This window comes from Lonchura striata, chromosome 7 (assembly GCF_046129695.1).
Source record: "Lonchura striata isolate bLonStr1 chromosome 7, bLonStr1.mat, whole genome shotgun sequence".
Classification (NCBI taxonomy): domain Eukaryota; kingdom Metazoa; phylum Chordata; class Aves; order Passeriformes; family Estrildidae; genus Lonchura; species Lonchura striata.
The window spans coordinates 28,060,965-28,084,242 of NC_134609.1; the positions used below are offsets into that span (position 1 = coordinate 28,060,965).

General features: G+C 43.2%; 1 protein-coding gene across 5 annotated transcripts in view; it reads right to left on the reverse strand.

The window, feature by feature from the left end:
- The window catches only part of FGFR2 (fibroblast growth factor receptor 2), an 81,609-nt gene that overhangs the window by 52,771 nt on the left and 5,560 nt on the right, over positions 1-23,278 (reverse strand). For 3 of the 5 annotated variants that reach the window (XM_077784721.1, XM_021529288.2, XM_077784724.1), the window contains 3 exons: positions 9,207-9,473; positions 8,443-8,517; positions 1,376-1,545 (listed from right to left, as the gene is read on the reverse strand). In XM_077784721.1, coding sequence (XP_077640847.1) covers positions 1,376-1,545; positions 8,443-8,517; positions 9,207-9,473 — 512 coding nt within the window. The remainder of the gene's footprint in view (positions 1-1,375; positions 1,546-8,442; positions 8,518-9,206; positions 9,474-23,278) is intronic. The other 2 variants (XM_021529293.2, XM_077784722.1) reach the window with 1 other exon arrangement.

Below are 23,278 nucleotides of genomic sequence, written 5' to 3' on the forward strand. Positions count from 1 at the left end.
CCACAGCGTTATGAAAGGCAGAAGGTGTTGCCAGGTGTACACTCATAAGCAACAGAAATTTATGGTGTAAGCAAACATAGATGGAAAAGTCTACCTAGATAATTAGTGCTCAAGCGGGGAGACTTTCTGGGCTCTGCTCTCTGCTAACACAAATGTTGGAAAAATTGACACTTTCTACAGTAAATCCAGCTAGAGAGGAAAGGAGACTGAGGCTTGCCCTCCTCTGCACTGGAAAACAGTTTTTTTGCACCGGGCAGGACCTGAATCGACAGCTCACAAAGCAATGGCTCAACTAAGGCAGCCCCCCAAAAACACTGCAACCATGGGGCAAAGCAGTGGGGCAGGACTGGGGGGCAGCCTCAGGACTCAGAATTGAGCTCTGTCTAGCAAAGACAATTAACTTGTGTCTAATGACCATTGCAAACTGCTCTGAGCAGCTCAGCACAAGCTCCAGGCTGGGGATTCCTGACACAAGGGGACTGCTCGAAACTTCTCCTCTTGAGGGAAGAGCTGCAGAGGTGTCGGGGACATGAGGAAACCGCTGAGAGAAGATCCACACGGGAGGTGAAGTCAGAAATGGCCATGCTTGAACAGCAATTTGCCACCAAAGTCACGCATTCCCAGTTCCTTGGAGGAGAGGGATCAGATGACCAAATCCTGACTTCTGACCTGACCCAGGCAGATACCACGAGGTGAAAGGTCTGTGCACTGACACACAGAGCGAGCTGGCCTCCCTAAAACTCTCTCTTAATCAGTAACCACCAACTCAGAATAAGACATCTTATCTGAAGCTATTTAAAATTCAAACAAACCCTTCCAAGTAATTGCTGTTACTTTCCCTCAAATTCTTCTTCCCATTTCAGTTTCACAGGCCATAAACTCTATAGAAAATAATAACTTTTGACTTCCAAGGCTTCCTTTATTAAACTGCCTTACGCTCACCAAAGCGGATGGTCATGTTTTTAACAATGCAGCCAAAAATGAGTAGAGCAAAACAGTCTTAATCTGCTTCGCTAAGTCAGTCTTTAGTTTTCCAAATACGTCTCTATAAATAATCCTTAGCTGCACTGCTAGGCTAGAAGCTTGAATTTCAAAAAAAAAAAAAAAAAATTAGTGCTCAGTAACTGCCAAAGAAACCACCCACCTTCCCCAGAAGAAAACAACCACCTCTTTTTGCTTCCACATTTGATCCAAGGCCGCTAAAAGATTTTCTGTTGACTTCAGCAAGTTTTTGGTGGATTTCTGGTTTTGATTTTTTTTTTTTTTTTTTTTCTGAGGGGGAGGAGGGCTGGCTTTGGGTTGTTTGGTTGGTTTTATATTTTTTTACAGCTTTGGTCAAGAAGAGACACTCCAAAACTCCACCACGAGCCCTTACCTTGTAGCCACCAATGCGATGCTCCTGCTTGAACTCCTTCCCGTTTTTCAGCCAGCGCATGGTGGGCGTTGGGTTTCCCATGGCCGGGCAGCGGAACTTGACGGTGTTGGCGGCTGGCACGGCGTGGAGCCTCTTCTCCATTTTGTCCGTGTGTGTCCAGTAAGGTGCCCCTGTTCCGAAGGGACACATCCAGAAACATCAGCACTTGGAAACCGAGCTCCCCCTCCAGCCCCTTCCACCAGGAACCTGCTTGAAGCGCGGTTTAAAAAGAACACGCGACATTTTTAAACAACTGGTTCAAAAAGAGCACACGGCAGATCGGCTGCTGCAAGTGTCAGCCTGGGTTTTGCAAACGGCTCAATCTGCTGCTCAGGCTATTTAATTTGTGACAAAACTCCAGTAATTAACCACAGACAACTTTTGTTTTGTGTACGTCAAGACACAGGGACCAGGTTTTCATCAGACACTTTGGAGCTGAGTTACTGCAATGGTTCAAACTCAGAATTTTTCCCCCTCAGCTGTGAAGCCAGACAAACCAAGACAGAAGATGCTTGGAAGCATCAGCCCTTTTCCCCTTCTGTGAGAAGGGGGATAAAAACACCCACCTGCCTGACAGCAGCTAAAGCCTGCAACGTGTGAAGCCAAGGTGAACTGTGCTCCTACTGCCACGGAAACCACTGAAATCTATTTACAAATGGAACATACTTCTGAAATCTTAACCCAAGCAGATGGAATCAAATGAGGAAATGTGGATCAACAAAATAATTTCTCATTTTGAAGGGCTTTCCCACACTAACGGGCCTCTTAAAGTCCAAAGGGTCAGTGGCATCCAAAAACATGGCACAAAATGAGAGTGCCTCTCTCTCAACTCACATTTTCTGAGGTGATCATTTTCCCAGACCCTGACATGGCTCTCCTGGCTCTCACTCACTCCTTCCCATGTCCTTGCCCAGCTTATGCCCACGTGAATGTCATGAGAAGCACATTTGTCATGTACCAGTAGAGAAAACACAGCAGAACAGAATTTACAACTGCCCATATGTTTTTACCCTCACAAAAGTAAACTTGGATACACAGACCCAAAGACAAAGCCATCCCATGCTCTGGGTCCTTGCACCACTTCATCTACATTTCTCAATGACTTCATGGCATTGCTTTAGTCATCTCACCGTAACAGTTTTTTTTTAAGTTAAAGATTCAAGATCTAGTAAATAGTAGGAAACATTAATTTTTTTTACAATGGAGTTTTCCTGAAGCAAATCAGATTAGCGTGGAATTTTTAGGACTAGAGGGGTCCAGAAGAATAACTCCATTTCTCCCAGCCCTGTTTCATTTCCTTCATTAGCAAGCCAACACTCCACTATAAATAAATTCTTCCGTTCCTCAAATATTTATAGCAGTTCTTACAATCAGTGCAAACTCAGAAATCCTGCTACTCCCCCTCTCTAAATAAAAATACAGCTGGACAGAAAATACAGGAATGAACCCTTTAACAAAATCTCTCTCAGTATAAAGAAAACATTCTAAAAGCAAGTCCCATAATGATGCTATGAACGATAAGTGTTTGGTTTTTTTTTTTTTTGCCTGAAGTGGCAATTAGTGTTAAAATTAATGAAGTAGAAAAGCAAAGCAAATTTATGCATGTAATCAAAACAGAAAATCAAGTAACTATTGAAAATTTAACTGCAACACTAAGAAATTGTTACGCAGACTAAAGTGAATTAGGGATGCAAGGAAAATCTCTGTTAACATTATTTGCTAAAAGCAGGATCACATTAAAACAACAGAAGACTTTAAACAAAGCCAAACAGTGGAATTAACTGCTACACACAAAGGCCAAATTACATTACAAGTACAGCAGGCAAAGGCAGAATTACATGCTGGTACTGAGGGACTAAAAAGCTATTTTCCCTGGACTGCTAAAAAGTCTTCCACAAGGCAATACAAGGCAACCATTGCTGGGCCCTGCTCACAGCTCCCACAAAGTCAAAGAAAACTAGAGCAGGTCAAAGACAATCAACCATCCAAACCATTGTCTCAGCACCCCAGCCAGAGCAGAGGGCTTGTTTTAGTCCCAAATGGATACTGCCAAGCCAGCAACTCTGCAGCCAGCATGGTCACATCCATCACACGAACCTCTCTCACACTTAGGGAGCACACAGAGCTCACATGAGTGAGCAAATGCAGCCTCTGAGCCTCGAGCTCCACAGCTCACCCATGGCAAAGCTGCCCTGCAGTTCACGGGCTGGAAGGGCCAAGCTCTGGATGTTCCCATCAGGCTGCAGACTGGGACCAGGGCACTGGAGTTGGTCAGGATGCAGCCTCCAGCAGCTCCCCAAACAAAGCTGCTTCATACAGCCAGGTTTGTACTGTTATGGTCCATTCCATCCTCTGGTTTCCTTGAAAATAACTATCCTTTCCATCAACAATCTGCTCCTGGAAAAGCTCCAATACAACAAATGCACAGAGGGAAATCTCTGACAGAGATGGGTGCAGAAAAGAGGCCAAGCAGATGCAGGCAGGAATAAGAGAAGTGGCTCTGTTTTGTCCCGCAGAAAGGGAAAATAAATACCCCAGAATGGGAGAAAGGTCTGTTTGGAAAGCTTCCCCTCACCCAACCCTCAGCATAACCTGCAATGCTCTTAAATTACAGGTCAGCTTGGAGAAAAACATGCAGACATCACATATGGAAAGCACCATCTGAAAATGCTTCAAGACATCCTACATTTGGCAGCTCCTCAGCATGTTCAAGGAAAAGAAGAAAAGGCAGCAACATCCACAAACCTTCACATTTGCCCTCAAATTGTGCTTTCATCCAGTGGATTGATCTGATCAACACAAAGCATTCTTCTTTATAGATTAAATCATCATAACCCAAAACACCTTTTAGGGCTTCTAATTGTCTTGAGAGGAAAAATGCCAAGCTTCACTAAAACCCATAATGAGCACAATTAATGAGTAGATAGCACCAGGTGCTGACTGCTCTCAGGGCCATGTCCATCACATCCCATCACTGCTATCAGGACAGGTAAAGTTGGTGGCACCACTGCTGAAAGTTCACAGTAACCACAGGGCAGACTCCAGCATGAAGCAGCAACAAGCAGCAGGGGAACGGGTGGGAATTCCTGATTGCCCGTAGAGTTCTCATTAGTGAAGAAAATATCCTGCTGACCCACACTGCACAGACATTACATCTAATCAGCCAAATCTCCTGCATGTGAAATTGAAATTAGGGAGCCCAGGGGACCACTTCAGGACTCTTCAGTTTTTATTTGGACTTACCTAGTACAAAGGAACACAAAAGCAGTCAACTCCAAGCCTGCCTGACAAGCACCTCAAGCAGGCAATAGAGTGCCAGAAGTGACCACATCAAACCCCTCCAAGGTTTTCACTACTATTGTATTTGACCTTTAATTAAAAAACACTTCTAGGCAACATCCAATTTTTGCTGCTCCCCTGAGTGGGTTTCCACTCTACAGGATTTGATGAATTTGAACCTTGTTTCATCCTTTCTGAAACTCTTCAAGGCATGAAAGGAACAGCATGTGGATTACATTTAGATACTTTTTGTTCTTGGTGCCAATTTACCATTGCTCGGCCCAGAAGAAATTGTTTAAAGGGCGATAAGAAAAAAAAAAGTCATAAAGCCTCCAGTTGCCTGACCAGAATTCAAGGCAGAGCAGCAGCATCTTCAGGGCTACCCAGAGGTCTACAGAATAAATTAGTTGGTGGACTTGATTGCAACCACCACGACAGCTGCTGCCTTGCCAGCATCAGGTCAGGATTGTAGAAATCCCTCAAATTAGGGCTACCTCCCAAAATCACAACAAGGACAAGGCAGTAAGTGCCAGCAATGTCTTTTCCACTGCTGCCAGAATGATGATCAGCACAAAAGTTTGTAAAAGCAAGTCTTTGGAGATGACCCTCCAAGAACCAAGCTAAGGCCCATCTTTAGGGTAACAAAGGGGAAAACTTGAGTTGCCAACTAAGCCATTTTGTGGAGAAAGGGGACTGTTTTGCAGTGGAACCAATCCTGCACCTTCTCCACGAGCACTAATCCCTTCAACAAAAGCTGGAAGTAATAAAAAGCTATTCAGGATGCAGTCTGGAACAAATCTACCACAGTGTTTTTTCAGACAGTTAAAGTATCTGTCAAGCTGAAGGGACAGCAAACACAGAGTGAAATCTGCTCTGCGTGCCTCTTACTGAAAAATACACACAGAGTCAATGGTCAAATGCACATGGGTACACACCAGTGCCCTCCTCTCCCCAAGGAGAAGCTGCTCCTCATATCTACAGAGTCACCTACAGACTCCACTGACTTCAAGAGCAATTGCATTTTCTGGGTAGCCTTGAAAATTGTACTAGATTTCCTCAACAGCCTCTCCACCTGCATTCAGAAACCTTGGCCTCTGAAATATGTATTTGCAAAGGAGACAAAGAAAATAAAACAGCTTAAAAGAATACTTAGCAGTGTGAATAAAACAGCTCTAAAAGGTTTGTTTTAGTTTTAAGTATGCAGGAATGAGAATGCCAAGGTTCAGCTTCCTGTTGAAGGCACTACAGCCATTTCCTGCTTCATCTCATCATAATTAACATGCCAAGACAGCTGGACTTTATCAGAATTGTTTCATCAAAAAGCAACAACCTTTGAAGACTATGGCCTTTTGTTTCCATCAGTAAAGCCATAACCAGGCCAATTTCCATTGCTTATCCTTAATGATCACAGCTATAATTTGTATGTAAATTATCAGTTAAATCATTTGAGATCTGCAAAGCTCAAACCATGATTGAGGAAACACTTAAAAGACTTCTGTAGAAGAACAGCAGCCAGGGACTATTGTGAGGTCGTGGACTTTGCCAGGCTCAACATCCCTTAGGCAGGGAAGGGTAAAGGACATTTGGCCATTGTGTACCACTGCCTGCCCCACAGCACACACCGGGAAGACAGCTCCTGATCCCTCCTCCATCTGCCTTGCAGCACAGTGCCTTCAATTAGCTGTGGCCTCTTGGATGCGATAGAAAACTTGGAAGAGGAAAAGAAGACTTACAAGGCACTAGGCACACCATCCCAAGTCCCATCCCTGATTTTCACATATTATTTGCCAAATCACAACCCTCTTTCAGCAGCCTTGTATTAATCCAAGGGGTGCAACTTTTCGCTGAGCACTCTAGAATACTTGGTGGGACACGGTGCTGCGACCCTTCAGTCAAAGTCCTGCTTCCAGCTCAAACCCTGGGAGGCTGTGTTGCTCCCTCAGCAGGCAGTGGGCACCATCTAGAGAGCAATCCAACAAGGAGTTGCTTGTGGAATGCTCTGCTCAGGCCCAGATCTGTTTTTTGCAGTTTCCTCCCTTCCATCTTTATGGCTGTGCTTTCCCCTCCATCCGCGATGTTTAAACTCTCACGCCCGAGAGGCATCTTTCGCTCAGAGCAGGGAAAGTGTGCTGGCCCCTGCTGCAGCACACAGCCCTGTCCCAGCAGATGGACACTGTCAAGGGCCTTTCACCAGCTCCCCAATCAAGATTGATTAACAGTAGCTTAAAATGATAGCTCGTTTTACAAGAACGTCATTAGCGCAACCGCTGGGCACTGCTCCCTGTCACTGGAAGGGCAGGAATCCTTCTGAGGCCATTACAGAGCACAGCTGCCTCGAGAGCAGGCCCTTCACTTCTTCCAAAAGCCATTTATGCTCACAATGGATCACCAAAGCCACCACTGCAGATCAGAAGCACAATTGCCACTGAAAATATCACAAACCCTTTTCTGACCAATACTAGTAAAGCTTTAAGGAACAGCAAGCATCAGAAAAGTTTCCTAAAAGGAATTTCCAACCACGGGTCCATTTCAGGGCAGAGCTAACACTGCCTGGATTGGTGAGTTTTGCCTAGACAACCTCCTTTAAAAGCAGTGTCCCTTTTCCAAGCGCTCCCATTCTCTTTGCCACTGCATTCCTCTGTCAGGGCAGCCTCCAGCTGCCTGATCTCAGCCCCTTCCAGAGGCACCTGTGCATCAGCCCAGGGTTAATCACACTAACAGATGGCAGAGGCCAAACAGGCAGCTAGGAACTTATATCACTTTAAATAGCATCTAACGTTTCACAGCTCCAGACCAGGGGCAGCAGCACACAAAAGGCACAGAGATCAGCCCCACACTGTCCCACCTGAGCGAGTGCTCCAAGCTGCAGGGCAGCTGCCAGCTCCTTGCCAGGCTGAGCACCAAATGCACTCCCTGCCCACTGTCATCTCCCCCAAAGGATTTCTGTGCTCTCTGTGTTATTGCCTTTACCAGCGACAGCAAACCACCAGCCACCGAGGGGGTTTTGCAACGCTGCACAGTGGCACAAGGAGCCAATATGAATTTTACACAGTTTTTTTTCCTCTTAGAGAGTGCTCTATTTAGAGTTTATTAATAGCTTTAGGAATTCTCTAAAGGGGACGAGGTTTAACGCATTCAGATAGGTCTAAGACTCTTTTAGCCCATTTTCATCATGCATAAGTAACATAAAATGTGGGTTTAGCACTGAATCGCCTTCTTTGCAACAAACCTTAAGGTCCTTTGCAGACAAAAGAACCTCATTGCTTCCAAATTCATTATCCCTGGTGAGATTTCTGCTGGAATTGGGGATTGAAGTATTTTCCTCATTACAATTTAAGGTTTTTTTTAAGTTTTCATACCACCTTTTAACAAAATGAGCTGGATCTTTGTTTCTTCTGTTGCATTTCTGCTCAGGTTGAGGAAAAGTTAGTTCATCTGTGAGAGTGTAAACCAGACAAAGACCAAACTTCAGTTCAGAAAGAAAGGAAACTGCAGAAACGCCAGGAAGAAGGGGGAAAAAGAAAGTACAGACCAGAAAAGCACATTCAGAAGAATACTAGTTTATTTTTATTTTTCTTTTCCAAGTTATGAGCTACATGAAACAGAAAACAGAGGAGGACAAAGATACCACTACTTGACAGGACATGCAGTTAACAATCAAGAAGCTCTGAAGACAGGAGTGCAAGAGATGGGACATAATTTTCCACGTGGATCTTGCTAGTGACTTCTGGCAGTTCGTTGTTACTTACTCATCTGGTTGCTGTCATTCACAAAGTCCTCGGACCCATCATTGTCGTCTTCATCATCCCCAGAGGAAAGAGCATCTGCACATTAAAAACAACCAAGTCTTTAAACCAGCCTACTTTTTTTTTTTTTTTACAGAAAAACAAATTGATAAGCTACATCTTAGACTGTATATTAAGAAAAACAAGTGTTTGTTAGTTGTGCAGAAGCTAGAGAAAAAGAAAATCCAGCCACAAAATGTGCTATTTCCATGTAAAATTGTAACAAAACTAGCTAATAGTCCTGAAGTGCTACAGAGTTTCCCAAGGGAGTTTGCCAATCGCAAAAATCTCTTTCTACTTAATATTTTAATTTCTGTTTGAGAAATGCAGTTGAACAGAACTGAGTATCTCCGGAACAATTTATTGCTAAACTTGAAGGATGTACAACACACGTTCTCCTTTTCTGATGGAGGGGACAAAAACCTATATTCATTCTATTGGATTTCTCATCATCACAGCAACTCTTTCTAATTTAATCCTGTCGGAGTGGCATAAAACAGAGAGCTCTACAGCAGCTGTTAATCTTTGTAGAACCCATGGAGCAAAAAGGAGTAGATATAAACTGAGCCAATTTCAGGGTCAGGACAAGGAGAAAAACCCCCAAAACGGCTACAGAGCTCATCTTAACTCACTGTGCCCTAGTGGACTGTTTCATGTTAGGTCATTATTTGTCTTAACATCACATCTTACACCTTCTGCATGCAAAAACCTGTGTTTGACTCACTCACCTGTAACATTTACAATGAAGTACAGAGTATCACTGTCTAGGGTCCTAACAGCAGTGCAAGCATAGAGGCCCGAATCTCTGGCTGTGGCATCCTTAATTTGTAAGTACTCCCCAATAATCACTGTCCTATTGTCAGGCCCCAAAGGGAGCCCATCCTTAGTCCAACTGATCATGACGGCGTCTCTCAATTGACAGCGCAACTCAAGCGTCTCTCCTGGAAGTGCTGAGTAAACATCTGGCTGAGAGATTTGGTATTTGGTTGGCGGCTCTGCGAAGGTGGAAGGAAAGGAGGAAAAAATAGAAGAAAGAGAAGGGAAAGGAGAGAATTTCCAACACAGGTCAGTGAAGGCCCTTTGTATCCACGGAAATCAAGTTACGTTAAATTAAAAAAAAAAAAAAAAGTTTTGTCCCGATCAGCCTGTGTTGTTAAACTGAACCACATGCAGGTTATTTTCAAGAAGTTCACCACGAGTAAAGCTCAGGCACTTTTGACCAGTGTCTTGGCATGTCCCTTGTCCCCAGTGCCACACCAACACATTACTCCTCTCATGGGTCACAGAGAGCAGGGGACAATGAGGGCTGCAGAACCTGGAGACTTCAAAGGACTTGTAGGAGAAGGAGGGGTTCAAAAGGCAAATTCTGTTTTCTATCTTAGCATTTAGGTCCACAATTCAAATGAATAATTATCTTTCCCTACCTGATTTTGTTATAAGTCACTTTTTAATTGTTAAAACCTAGGAGGTGCTGTTTTTAAAGAAAAGGACACCCCAAACCCCCTTCATTCACTAAACTAATAAACATGAGTTCCTATACACAGTATATATGATTCCTTTTATTTTTCTCCCTGTGCCCATCACGAAGTCTCATTTGCCTTCTATGCAATGAACACTTCTCTCCATGGCAGTAACTTTTCCCTTTAAATTCTTTTTTGCTTCATTACTTATTTCACAACCTCTCCCAAGTGAATACAGCAGAAACCCAGGAGCACAAGCAAAGCTTTCAGAATCGAAGTACACACAGAAGTTCAGAACTAAATGGCTCATCCGTCAGCTCCCTTTGGTAACAAGAATGTCAAACCACAGTCTTTTTCCAAAAAAACACCCTTGGAAAACTACATCTGCCTATAGTTACTAGAGATTCATTCCCCCTTGCAGGGACAGCTCTCAGCAGGGGGAAAGGAACTGCAGCCCCGGGCACTCCAGACTGTCTCCACAGTGGGAAGCTCAGCACACCTACCATGAGCTCAGGCTGTCCCACAGACTGGCACTGCTTCTGCAACTGGTTGCTCCCTACCTCCACACTATCCCTCTCCCAAGGGCCTCACCAAGAGTGGCAGGAATGGTAAATAAAGGAAAGAAGCACAGAGGCATCTTCTGTTTGCTCATGGGGAGGGTCAGAGCATAGAGACAGCTGCTCCCCGCGCAGCCCGGACACGTCCTGCCCTGCACAGGCACCACCTGTGAGCCCAGGAATAAATAAAACACCTCTCTGTCTGCTTGGGATCTGAGGCAGCTCTAAATGGTGAAGTCCCTACTTCCTTCTAAGAATGCCAAAACCCTGAAACCAGTGTTCCTCCTCCTTGGGTTGTCGTTTTCTGTATCACACTTTCAACAGGGAAGCCTGAAACAAGCACCACGTCTGAGATGTCTGGAAATGCTGAAGTTGTGTCAGTAGCTGGGTTTTGTGCAGCCCTGCAAGGAGCAGAGAGTTGGACTTGATGGTCTCCATGGGTCCATTCCAGCAGGAAACATGATTCTATGAGCACCAGAAGAGTCCAGCAGGGTGGGGGACTCATGCATTTAGGTATCAGGTTCTACTCATGGACCTGGAGACCCAATTTCTCTCCCACTCATCCTGCAATCCTGTCATTACAGGAACGTGCCCTATCAAAGCTTCTCCTGCCTTTTCATTAGGGCAAACATGTTTGCTCAAAGAACAGGTTTGACACACACATCACACCAAGGTGGCACGTGAAATCCATCCCAAAACACGACCAGTTACAGAGACTGTAAAGTTTTTAGGATTTAGATTTTATAACAAGGTCTCTAACTCCCTAGCATGCAGAGTTCCATCTCAAGAGTCTAGGCTCCAGTAGAGATTTATACCTCTTATAAATTAATTCAGTCTTGCTGATAGAGTCATGAACACACAGGTCTGCAATTCAGGTGTTTCACTGAGGTGTGTCACATTACGCTCACAGAAATCAAATTTTCAGAAGGAGCATGGGCTCCTTTCTACATATATTTCATCACAGTAATGAGTGTGTTTGAGTCTGCTTGAGAATTGTTTTAAATTAGATTTCACTGTCAAATAAAGAAGGTACCTGAAGCCAGTCACCTAATTTACTTTGAAGTTAAATAAGACTTCTTTGTAACATTCTACCTGCAAAAAAATTTCTTTTACAGAGTTTACACTGTGACAGCAATGTACTGGAGACTAAAAATGTCTTTGTTTAAACTTCTTTAAAAGCCACCTTGGGTGATGATACCTTAAATCTCCTTTAAATGCATTAGAGCCTTCTGCTGAACAGTGTCAGGAAACTCACAGGATGAGCCCACACACAATTAAAAAGAAATTAAAATGAAAATAAATCTTTAGCATCATATTACTGATTTCATCTCTTTTCAACTACTAACTCCAAATTTGCAGAGTCTTTCAATATAAATCCAAATCCAAACCTGAGAACAGTAATTTATTTCAAAATTACAATTAAAAAACTCCTTTTATAAAGAAGATCAGTAGTACACTAAAGAAAAACAAGTTTCAAACAGGTATTAGCATTTGGTATATATTATCCTCCTCCATTTCTTTCTCTCTTAGAGTATCAGGGAAGATGCAGCAAAGTGTTGTCATGATATAATGAAGTCATGTTTGGAAATCGTGAGTTACTTCAGGTAAGCCTTTGTGTTGCCAAACTAGAATGTAGCAGCACTTAAGACTGTCACTTTTTATAATGTTTGCCTATAAACTTTTTTCCAGTGTGGGTTTGAAATGGTGCCCAAAAGCAAACAGAGAACAGGTGGGATTCTGAGGCATGAATCCACCCAACAGCTTCACTGCAAAAATCAACCAGTTCAAACTGTTCAGAAATTCCCAGCAGCACATAAACAACCCATGCTGCAGAGTTAACTCTCCCTGGGACACTACACAGGGATTTTTGCTCTGCTCTGAAATTTAGGGACAAAGTTTGAGCTCATGTCCATGCTGTACCACCAAACCAATGGCTGCCCTGTGGCTGCCGGCAGGATTCTGTCCCTGCTCTCCAGGCAAGGCTTGATGACCTGTTATCACATCCAGCTCCTCCAGCCCTCTTGGAAGCTCTGCCTTGGATCTGGATCCTCAGCCATCACCAGAGCCCTTTGCTGGGTTGGTCAGGTTAGATAGAAAGAAGTTTCTACAAGGAGGGTGGCAGTGGCACAAGCTGCCCAGAGAGGCAGTGGATGCTCATCCCTGGAAACATTTGAGGTCAGGCTGGGCAGGGCTCTGAGCAGACTGGTCTGGTTGAAGATACCCCAGCTCATTGCAGGGAGGTTGGACAAGATGGCCTTTAAAGGTCTCCTCCAATCCAAACCATTCCTTGATTCTAAAGAGGCACAAGATTCCTTTTTAAGTAAATCCTGCAAATCCTGTAACTGTGGCACTGGTTCCTCCTGCAGAGATACACTGACTGAGGTGAATTACACCTGTCTGTCACCCCTTAGAACACCAAACAAGCAACAAAGGCACATGCAGAATGACTCTGGGAGTTCTTAAACACTGCAGGACAGGGACCACTGCTTCTGCTATTTTCTGCTCTCAGCTACATCCTTATTTGTAACAGAGGTGCACACAATGTATTTAAACTTTATAGGTGGAGCTGTTGAACAATACTGCCATGGAAAACCAAGCTGCTGTTAAATAAACAGCTGTGAACTTTTTCTCTGCCTGCTCATACAGCCTCACAGCATGGTTTATTCCATCCAGCCATCAAGTGGAGTAAAGACTGTTTGTATAAAAGCCATGACCACAATAGAGGACTGGGGACACTCTGACTGCTCTATTTCAGATTATTAAGATACGCAATTGTATTCGAAATTATGTTTCTGTTCCAAATTCATTCACTGAGAGAGGTTTATACTTCCTTAAGTTTTAAATTATTATCATTATCATTAGTCTCCATTTAATAAAATGTTAACAAAGAGCTGCTTATCTTAAGTCTCAAGTCATTTAGTTACTTAGTTACAGAGCCAAATAATGAAACCATCAGCTAATAGCTAACCCCAGCAAAGATTCTCACACAACTCTCCAGAACACAAAAGCCTCAGACCCCATCAAGCCACTTTCACTTCAAAAGGCTTCAGTAAATAACTAAACACTCACCACAGTGTGCCCAGAAGGGTCAACAGACCTGACCTGTCAGGAATCCAAGAGGTTCACTGCAAAACTGCATGTCCCCACAGGGAATGCCAGGCTGCCAACCACCACCACCACTGCTGCTTCTCCTACCCCTCCTCGTGGTTCTCCTGTCACTGGGGGAAGTCCAGCAAGGCCATGCTGGATGAACAGCATGGAATGGGGATGTCAAATAGGTCTCATGACTTTGCAAGTGCAGCCCAAGGCTTTAGGCTCTCCGCAGGAGGCAGCCCAGGTATCACCAGGCAGGTGTGCAGCCTTCCCTCCCCGCTCCCAGGGCCAAGATGATGGGACTCTCCCTTCATTTAAGCTGGCAGACCAATATTTAGAGGATCTCCGTGCCCTCTTCTGACAACGGATGATAAAATCAGCCTGCAAAAGACACAGCCCACCAGTTTAAGAATGCAGAGTGTCATTCCTGGCCATGGTGACCATCTCCCATTAGCCAAGAGCAAAACAAAGGTTCCTTAGACAAAGGGGCACAAAACAGTGTTTGCAATTCATCCATCAGCTGCTCCAAAGCCACTGGGTTCCTGCTGTCCCACTGGTACTGTTCCTGTCAGCCAGCTGCCAGCTCTGCCTCTGCCAGGCACCATCAGGAAGTCTCTGTCCTGATAAAACACGTCCCAAATTGCTACAGTTCCTCCCATAATTTTAAAACACTAACAGTTTATTATTTTTTAAATCCCTTGTCCCTGAACAAGACTGCAAAGAGCACGAATCATTTCCCACCAGATAATGTAGAAAAACATTAGTTGCTCAAATCTGATTAAAAAGATCTGGGCCTTGTAGAAAAGCTTCAAACACAAAACTTGAAAAAGCTATCCATGATGGTTACAAATATAAATATGTGGCAGATTCTAAGTCTTTAATCATTCCTTTACCAGAAACCCCTCATCTGCTCTATTTGATAAACTTTCACAAAACAAAGTGCCAGATTCTCAAAAATAACTTTCTCCTGGCATGTTCATTAGTATTGTTATCCTTATAGAATAAGGACACAATCATCTGATGGGTAAAGAGATTAAACTAGACACAAAAAAAAAAAAAATTACATAAGGAACCAGAATAATCCTCTTGTCCTGGAAATTAACATTAGCAAAAAAAGTTGCCACATCATACGTGGCTGGTTCTCCAGCATGTTTGGAGCTTACAGCCACAGTGACCTGCTGGAGCTTGGACCTCTGCACCATGTCAACTCCTACTGAGTGTTGCATATACTAAAACCATCTAAAAAAGCCTAAAAAAGTGAATCTCCTCCAATTGCAATAACTTGCCAATGTCATCATGGGTAAGGGAAAATATTACACTGCACTATATCTTGTTTTCCTAAGCTTTGAAGGCTTAGAAAAATAAAACATTCTGGTGAGCAACAAAGCATTTTGCCACTTGTCAGACTCCGTGGACAAGAAAAAATCCTCTGCTAAAACCAGAAATTATCCCCATGTGATTATATCCCATCTGTCTTGGGTCATACTCCTTGGCAGCAGGTAGCAGCCCCCAGGCAGCATTTGGCCCTGGCTACAGCCACCCAGACCTCATCACACCCAGCAGAGGAGAGCAGCGGGACCAAACCTCACGAGGATGGTCCCCTGCTACCAGGGGTGAGGGACACGAAAAGTTTCATCAGGGCTTTGATGGCTGCCAAGCATTGGGTGGATGTGTCTCACTCACCGTGTGGTTATAGAAAGATTCATTCCCAAAGAGAAAGAAATTATACTTGTCTAGGCTTTGTGCAGAGATTAAAAATTCCTACAACTCGTAGCCTGCTTGCTCCTACCTGTCTTTATAGACGTGAGTGTTGAGTTACGGCTGCACAACCACGCAGCCTTGAGTATCACATGCTCGTGGGCTTGGCTGGGTGTCTGTGCTGCTGGAAGCCAGGCCAGGGAAGACTCAGAGCATGCCAAGTTCAAAGTAAACAGCAGAGACCAGCGAGGCCACCACCTGCTGCTGGGAACTGCCCTGCCACTTCTTCCTGCTCGTCCCCATCCCGCACGTCTGCTCCTGGCAGGATGGAGAGTTCTTCATGCAGCAGCACCACAGGACTGATCTCCAGATAGGGCAAGAAACAGGAAAGCACCAGGATGGCTTCTGCACGAAGAGGTGGCAAGCATGGAGGGAAAGAGCATCCCCAACCCTGAGGAGTCACACCAAACCCCCTAAAATTACTGTCTGTAATTTCGTCAGTTTGATGAGAAACTAAAGGCCATCTTCAGGATGTGAATGCTTGGTTCCAGGCAGCAAATCTTTACCATTTCTGTCCAAGTTATAAAATCCACCACCTGCCTAAATGAACAGAGTGGGAACCTCTCTGCTAAGTGAACTGAGGAGTACGACAAACCTAACACACTTGTAACACAATCTCAAAAATAATTAACTACTCTTCAAACTCATTACAGAAGAGTCTTCTCATGTAATCTATTATACAATACAAAGGGGAAATGAATCGCATTTTGCCAGAACCTCAAATGAAAAGCTGAAAAAAAAAATTAATCTTCTCTTCTTAAAAAAGCAGAATTTGAAACTAGGAACGTTTTCTTATTGTTTCTTCTTTCAGCAAGAGCAGAACTTTAAATCTCCCTGACTGAACTCTGCACGTAACCAAGTGGCAGAGCAATTAAACCAGCTCCTGTTGTTCAACCCAGCCTTAAAGTCTGCTTGGGAAAGGCTCCATAGTAAGATATACAGCCTTGGGAAAGCGTACGAGCACGTATATTTGGTTACAAAAGGTTTTTCTTGGGTTCAGTATTTTCTTCCGTCTATTCCAATCTGTAGCTCTTTTTCAGGTTCTTTATTTGCATTTCAAGAGCAACATAAAACCTGAACAGAACATAGATCCAAACATAAAAACAGAATCTTTTTCTTCCAGGTTTGCCAAAATCCATGCTCAAGACTATAACTGCTCAATGTGCAAAAGAAATAAATTACAACTGGGAGGATAAAAATTGCACAATTCAATGTTGCAGTGTTAGTTCTGGATGCAGAGAACATCTATTCAGATTCCCTACAAGCAAGCCTGCAGTTGTTTCTTTTGTACACTGTCCCATTTTTACTTGACTATACAAATCCTCTTAATTTTAGCAGCTCGTCTGGAAGTCTTATCTTGCCTGCTCCCCTGAAATTCATCTCCCCCCACTTCCTAAAGGGGGATTTGAAAATAGGCACTGGAAACAATATCCCCAAAACATCCTCTCAGCACTTTTGAGAGCCTCATCCACAACACACAGGGCATAAACCACGGGATATTCTCCAAGCACTTCAAAGCCTCAAGGCATACCAGGCTCCCTTTCAACCGAGAGCAATATTTAGGCAAGAGGCATCATAACTTGTTTAATTCCAGCTCCACACAGAGGACAGTCTCCAGTGGGGACAAAGAAAGAGCAGCACAAGCCCTGAAGTGAAAAGCCAGGCTGGCTACCTGCCTTTCCAGGTGGCACACAAGCACTCACACAGTGAACCTGCAGACACCTCTGTCACTCCTGACAGGACCAGTGGCTCCTGGGCACTTTGCCATACTAATGGGAGAGGTTCAAATGCTTCTGAATTGTCAGAAGAGCTATTACTGAGCTGTGGTTCACTGCAGATTTATTAAGAGTCTCCATGTTAATCCTGCACAGCTAAAATACCTGTGCTACCCTGCTGAGTAAACAGTATCAGGGAAATCTGGATACTTCAATACTGTAGTATCTCAACAGCACTAATTTTTTTCATGAACAAACAGTGTTTAACAGAACCATGCTCAAGAAGTACTTAAAATTTGAACTGGGTGTTAAAAATTACTTTCAAGAACTGTCAGGTGGCATTCAGGATTAGAAGTCATATTACTTTCCTTGAAACAAATTAAATATTGCAACACTGAGCCACTGAGCAGGGCACTTTCCAAACTTGCAAAGCCAGTCTCCCAGAGCAGGTTCTGCTCCTGCCCAGCAGCAGGTCCTGCCAGCAGCTCACCTCCCCACACTGCCCATCCTAAAGGAAGCGTAGCATGAGTTTTCCTACCACTCAACTTTTTATTACAGTTTAAAAACTAAGTTATTTCATGGTGATCTGATCAATTGCTGTCCGTCCAACCACAACAGAACTTCCTACAGCCTTGTCCTGGTGGGTACAGCCCACCAAGGCACCCCCAGCCACAGCATCCCACTCCAACCCCACTCAGAAACAGCCACAAGTCCCCTGGGAGAAAGCCTGAAGGGTCACAAAAGTTTTTTCCTTCCATGTAACAAAACTCAATTCAAAATAGAACAGCTAAAAGAAAACAAAAATTCAAATACAACCAAACTATGGTTTTCTCATCCTCAACCAGCCTCTCATGCTCAACCAGTCTCTCATGCTCGTTTTTCTCCCTTCCATCCTCCAACACATTTCCCTTTCCAGTAAACCCTCACAAATGCAAGCCATTTGCTTGGTACAAAGGAATTTTCCCCTCTTCCCAGTTCTTGTGGCTTTGCTTGACACGGTCAATGTCCCAAACTGATGAGCCAGTTCTTTTGTGGGGGAGGAAAAGCAATAATTACACACAACCTGCAACGTGTGAGGAGGGGAATGAAAGTAGGTCAGGTCTCAACTCCTCAGCTTCACTGGGGTTCACCAAATGCTTTCACTTACAGTCACTTTAAAAATACAATTAAAATAATAATAGCACAGCAAGTGAACAAAGCAACACTGTAGAATTCAGCTTTCAATCCCTTTCTTTGATATGGATAATTGCATTTGTGTGGTGACAAGAGGCACAAAAACCTGAACCAGCAGAAAATGAAGCCCACAAGATGCATCACAGTATCTGATATTCAGAAGTCCAGGAAAAACAAACCCATTAAAAAAGGGTTCTTTGGAAAAAAAAAAAAAAACAAAACAAAACAAAGAAACTACCAGTGATAATTAAGAGATGGGAAAGGACAATCTGGAGACACACATAATCAGTTTATGCATTATAAGGTGGTCTTGAAAGTAAAAAAAAAAAAAATCCACATTAAAAAAAAAAATCCCTACAGAATCTCTTGTTTTGCAATGTCTTGGTTGGGAAGCACAGTCCCCAAGGAGCAAATGCCAAGGCAGTTCTGCCGACGCTCCCAGCTCCGACTGAAACCCGAAGGGCCAAACTTCCAGAACAGCTCTGGCACTCCCAGCGCACATTTCGTAATTATAACAGGAGCTGTTGGCTGCTGAACTCCTGCAAATCTGGTCCTTATTTAAGATCTGACTCTTACAAAGTCGCTCCAAAGTTGCTCAGTTGCTCCAACTTCTCTTTCAATCAGTTTAAAAGTCAGTTTATTCCCTGGTACTGCAAGACGGCGTCTGTGATTTGGGGAGCACGCCGTGCCAAATCTCCCCGAAAAAACCCCACTGCAAACACACCCTGCAACGTGCTGAGCCTCAACTCAAAGGTCTGAGCTCCAAATCAGTCCCCAGGTTGCTCACAGGATGATTTTACTCTGGAAGGCTCCGTGCCAAACCAAATACTGCCCCGTTTCCCACTGCCACCACTACCACCAATCCTCTGCAGAAGATGTTCCCACTTGTCCAGCTGGGATTCATGGTCCCTTTTCAGCCTGAATTTTGCACTTCTTTAACTACACTGAAATGAATTTTCTCCTCTAGTCAAACCAGGTGTGCTAGACAAGACACAACTTGCCAAAGCGGGTGATGGTTCTTTTAGAAACACAAGATTTAAACTGCTCAGGAGCACTGCTTCGAATAAAGTCTCTTTCACTCTAAAGCTTTAATACTGAGTCTCAAATGCATGACACTTAAAATCTGACACTTCCAATAAGCAATTTTTTCTCCATAAATGACAGAAAATGACATAGTTGAGTATTTTTCTAGCACTCCCATCCGATCCTAAACGAAATATTCATTTTAAGAAAACACTTATCTCTGTTTTTGTTTAAAGCCATTTAAAGATCATTTCTAGTGAAGCTGGGAAGCTGGATATAGAAATAAGCTCGTTAAGAGCTACGCCATGGGTATTATTAAAACATCACAATAGTCCATTTTCTCATGCATACACAACTTGCATAACTGGAGATGTCAGCATTTTCATTGTAAATTCTGCTTTCAGAGGTTTCAAACTTGCCTGTAAAAAAGTTGCTATGGCCCAAAATTTGTTGTTATTTCCCTGCCAAGGAAGAACTATTTTAATATTAGGAAACTATGCATTCATTGGAGTCAGCTGCTGGTTTGGAGTTTTATCTACACAAGTTATTTTTAAGAAAGAATAAAAAGATAAAAAAACCTCACAAGTCAGCATCTTTGATAATCTGGCTCAAAAAAAAAAAAAAAAAAAAAAAAACAAACCCTCACTAAAGGAATCAAATTCCCAAAAGTTAATAACTATTATACTCCTTCAAAAAGCTTCAACTGCATGGCAGATAAGCCTAAAACATGCAATTATTTCTGCTACTTTGCAAAATAGTAGCCACACAGAGAGACTACCAATTCCCAGTGTCTCATCAACACTGACTGTAAATAACAACCCTACCCATGTCCAATTAGTTTGAAGCTCAAGACCATGCTCCTGCTAAAGGGCTGCAGATTTTAAACACAGAATGGACACATTAAGACTGATTTAATCTGGCTGCTTGTACAATTCCCCAGAATCTCAGCTAGCAAATCCTGTACTGGGCCAAATAACTTACTGAACCAGATCCCTGAAAGGGCAGCCAGCCCTCACCCGAAGCTGTGGGGATGTCACATTCCTCCATAATGGGCTTTAATAATTGCCCTTCCATGAAATAAAATTAAAATTAAATCAATTTAAAATATGAAGCCGACTCTGATTTAACTAATCGTTTTGAATTCTTAATTTAACTCACAGATATCAAAGACGCTGTTCTTGTTTAAAAAAGAAAAAGCCAAAATAAAACAGTCAGAAGTTCGGGTGAACCATTTGCTTTATTTTTTTTCCTACCAAACTAGAAGCAGCATTCTGGTGCTTCTACACCACCTCTGTCCCAGGAAAATAAATGATGGATGTGCAGGGTCCTCCAGCCCTGTGACCTCTCGGCAGGGTGGCACTGGCTGGACACCCCAGACTGGGGAGTGGGACAGGGGACATCCCACCACCACAGCATCCCTGCTGCACACACTGGAGCACCTCACAAAATCCCCCATCCTGGCCCAGGCAGCTCACAGCAGCTCAAGAAGGATCTCCAAGTGGACAGTGCTGACCACTGTGACCACAGGTGACATTAATCTTTAAGCACTGCCAACATTTTGACAAAAATGAAGGTACGTTGCTCAAAAGACTCAACATTTTTGCAGAAAGGAAGGTACTCTGCTGAACATACTTATTTTTGGATGTTGTTTTGTGTCAGCAAGTGGCTATGACTGATTAAATCCCATAGAAAAATTCATTATTCACTTCCACCATAAACACACATCACCTGGTAAAGGGGTTCTCTCCCCTTCCCTGCTGCTCCTGGGAATCTCCCAAATGTAGGACCATTCTGAACTACTCTGTTTTCCACAGGACACAGAAATAGGCTGTCCCTTGTGGAAAGCTTAAATTAATCCTTTGAAATTTGACCTAAATTAAAAGAACTGAAACGTGTTGCCACCGCACCGGGCGGGGGCTCCAAGTGGGTGCTCCAAGGATGGTGTCAAGGCATTGCATGGGGGTAAGAGACCAAATTAGCTCCCCAGCAGGATGATAACACACAGCCTGGGCAAGGGGAGGTCAAGGGAGAGCTCACTATTTATCAAATACACGTCCAAACTAATTATTCAGTTCACAAAGTAACCCTTCAACCCATGTGTGCGGTCAGAGCCCTTGTGAAACGCTGGCTATCATCAAAGGCCTGGGCACGCACAGGCTGAGAGAATGGTGCCTTTGTACACGCTGGGGAAAGCTTGTTTCTAAACATTTAAAAGCAGAAAAAGTCTCTCTGCTCCCTGAGACAAAAAACATGTATGTAAACACTTGATGTGAGAGATAATTTGAGAGCTGGCAGTCCCCACAGAAGTCCTGCAGGTCCTGTTTCTGCTCACACAGCTCAACAGCCCTGGGTTTTGCCATCACTGCTTGGGAATAAAGCACCACAGCTGAGATCCACCACACTCAGGATGCCACAATAGCAGCACCAACATTACCACTCACAATGGATCAAGATGCTATTTCCAGTGTAAACACTTTCAAGCGGACCAGAGTAATACTCAGTGGTAACAGAGGATATTTATTTACTCAAGACTGACTGAGAAGAGCCAAAAGGCACAGCACCCCCTTAATGCATGACATCTTTCACATATCCATCAGCTGATTACCCTGCTAGGTAAATACTGCTTGAACTAAAGCACATACCTTAGTATTTTTTATATATAGCCAGATAATCTGAAGAAAAGGATTGCAAATGCCCCTAAAGTTATGCACAGCTGAGAGAAGGCATTTTCTCTGTTACACCCAAAGCAACAAATCTCAATTCCCGTTAATGCTGTGTGAAGCTTTTCCAATAGTCTGAGTCACCAAGACAATAAACAATAACAATCCAAGCACCTTGTATTAAAAATAAATAAATAAATACAGACAATTCAGGGCATGTCCGTGAAGGAAGGCTCAGGAGCAGATCAGCAAATGTCACCAAAGGTCGTGGCCCTGCCGACCTTCTCAGCTGGCATGAAATGTCATAGCTCTAATGACTGCAGTCAGCAGCCCCACTGAAAATTTACATTATTGGAGCACCTGACCCCCCAAATTAGCTGTGTACAAAACGTTTTGGCATTTACTAAATTAAAAAAGAAGTCTGCTCTGTCTTTGAAGAGATCTTTTGAAGGGTTTTTTTGGTTTGGGCTTGGAGAGCTTGTGGGTGGCAGTGACAGAACCCAGAGAAGGTGATTGTGTAAAAACCTTGGTTGTGTTTTGGTTTGCTTTTTCTTATCAAAGGGTTTAATGAAATACATAAAGGAGGTTTTATTTCCCAAATCTCAGATATAAAACCCACACAATTCCCTGTATTCTGCAGCATAAAAGCTCTTATTATGCCATTAACTTAGAAGCGTTTTGATTTTTTTTTTCTTGTTTCTGGTAATGATTTCGGTTCTCACATCAAAAATTGTTTCACATCAGTAACATTCCTTCCCAGGAAAGAAGTTTTAAATCTTTTTTAACAATTTACTCTTTGATAAAACCCAGATTCCACCCCCTACATATCAGTGTGTACGACACATATAGTCTCAAACTGTGCTTTCCAAAATAATGAAAGCTATTCTTTCCCTGAAAAGTTGCAAAATTATCAGTCACCATTCAAAAAATATTACTCTTCTTCCCATAAAGCACTTTGCCAATCTTCAACCACATTATTTCTGACTTAACCCTAAAACTAGGGGACCTCACTACAAAGCTAGGCTGAAACCAGAATTATTCATGATTTTGTCGTTCTCCTGAAAAGCCAAAAAGGCACCAGATGTTCAATTAACAAATCATACAGTAAGTGGCAACAAGAGGTTTTGGTTTTTTTTTAAATCTCGGGTTACCTTCAAAAGAAGAAAAAACAAAAAACCCAAGCATTTTTGCTATCAACAATCTCTGTGCCTGACAGATGACAATATTGCTATTCTTTGAGAATTTTTTTCAGGAATGTTTGCTAGGGAAGAGGGCTCATCACCTCTAAATAGTTCATCCCCTGCCATCAATAAAAATGTACTTGGAGTGGATTCTAAAAATGCGTTAGCTGGTGACGTCTA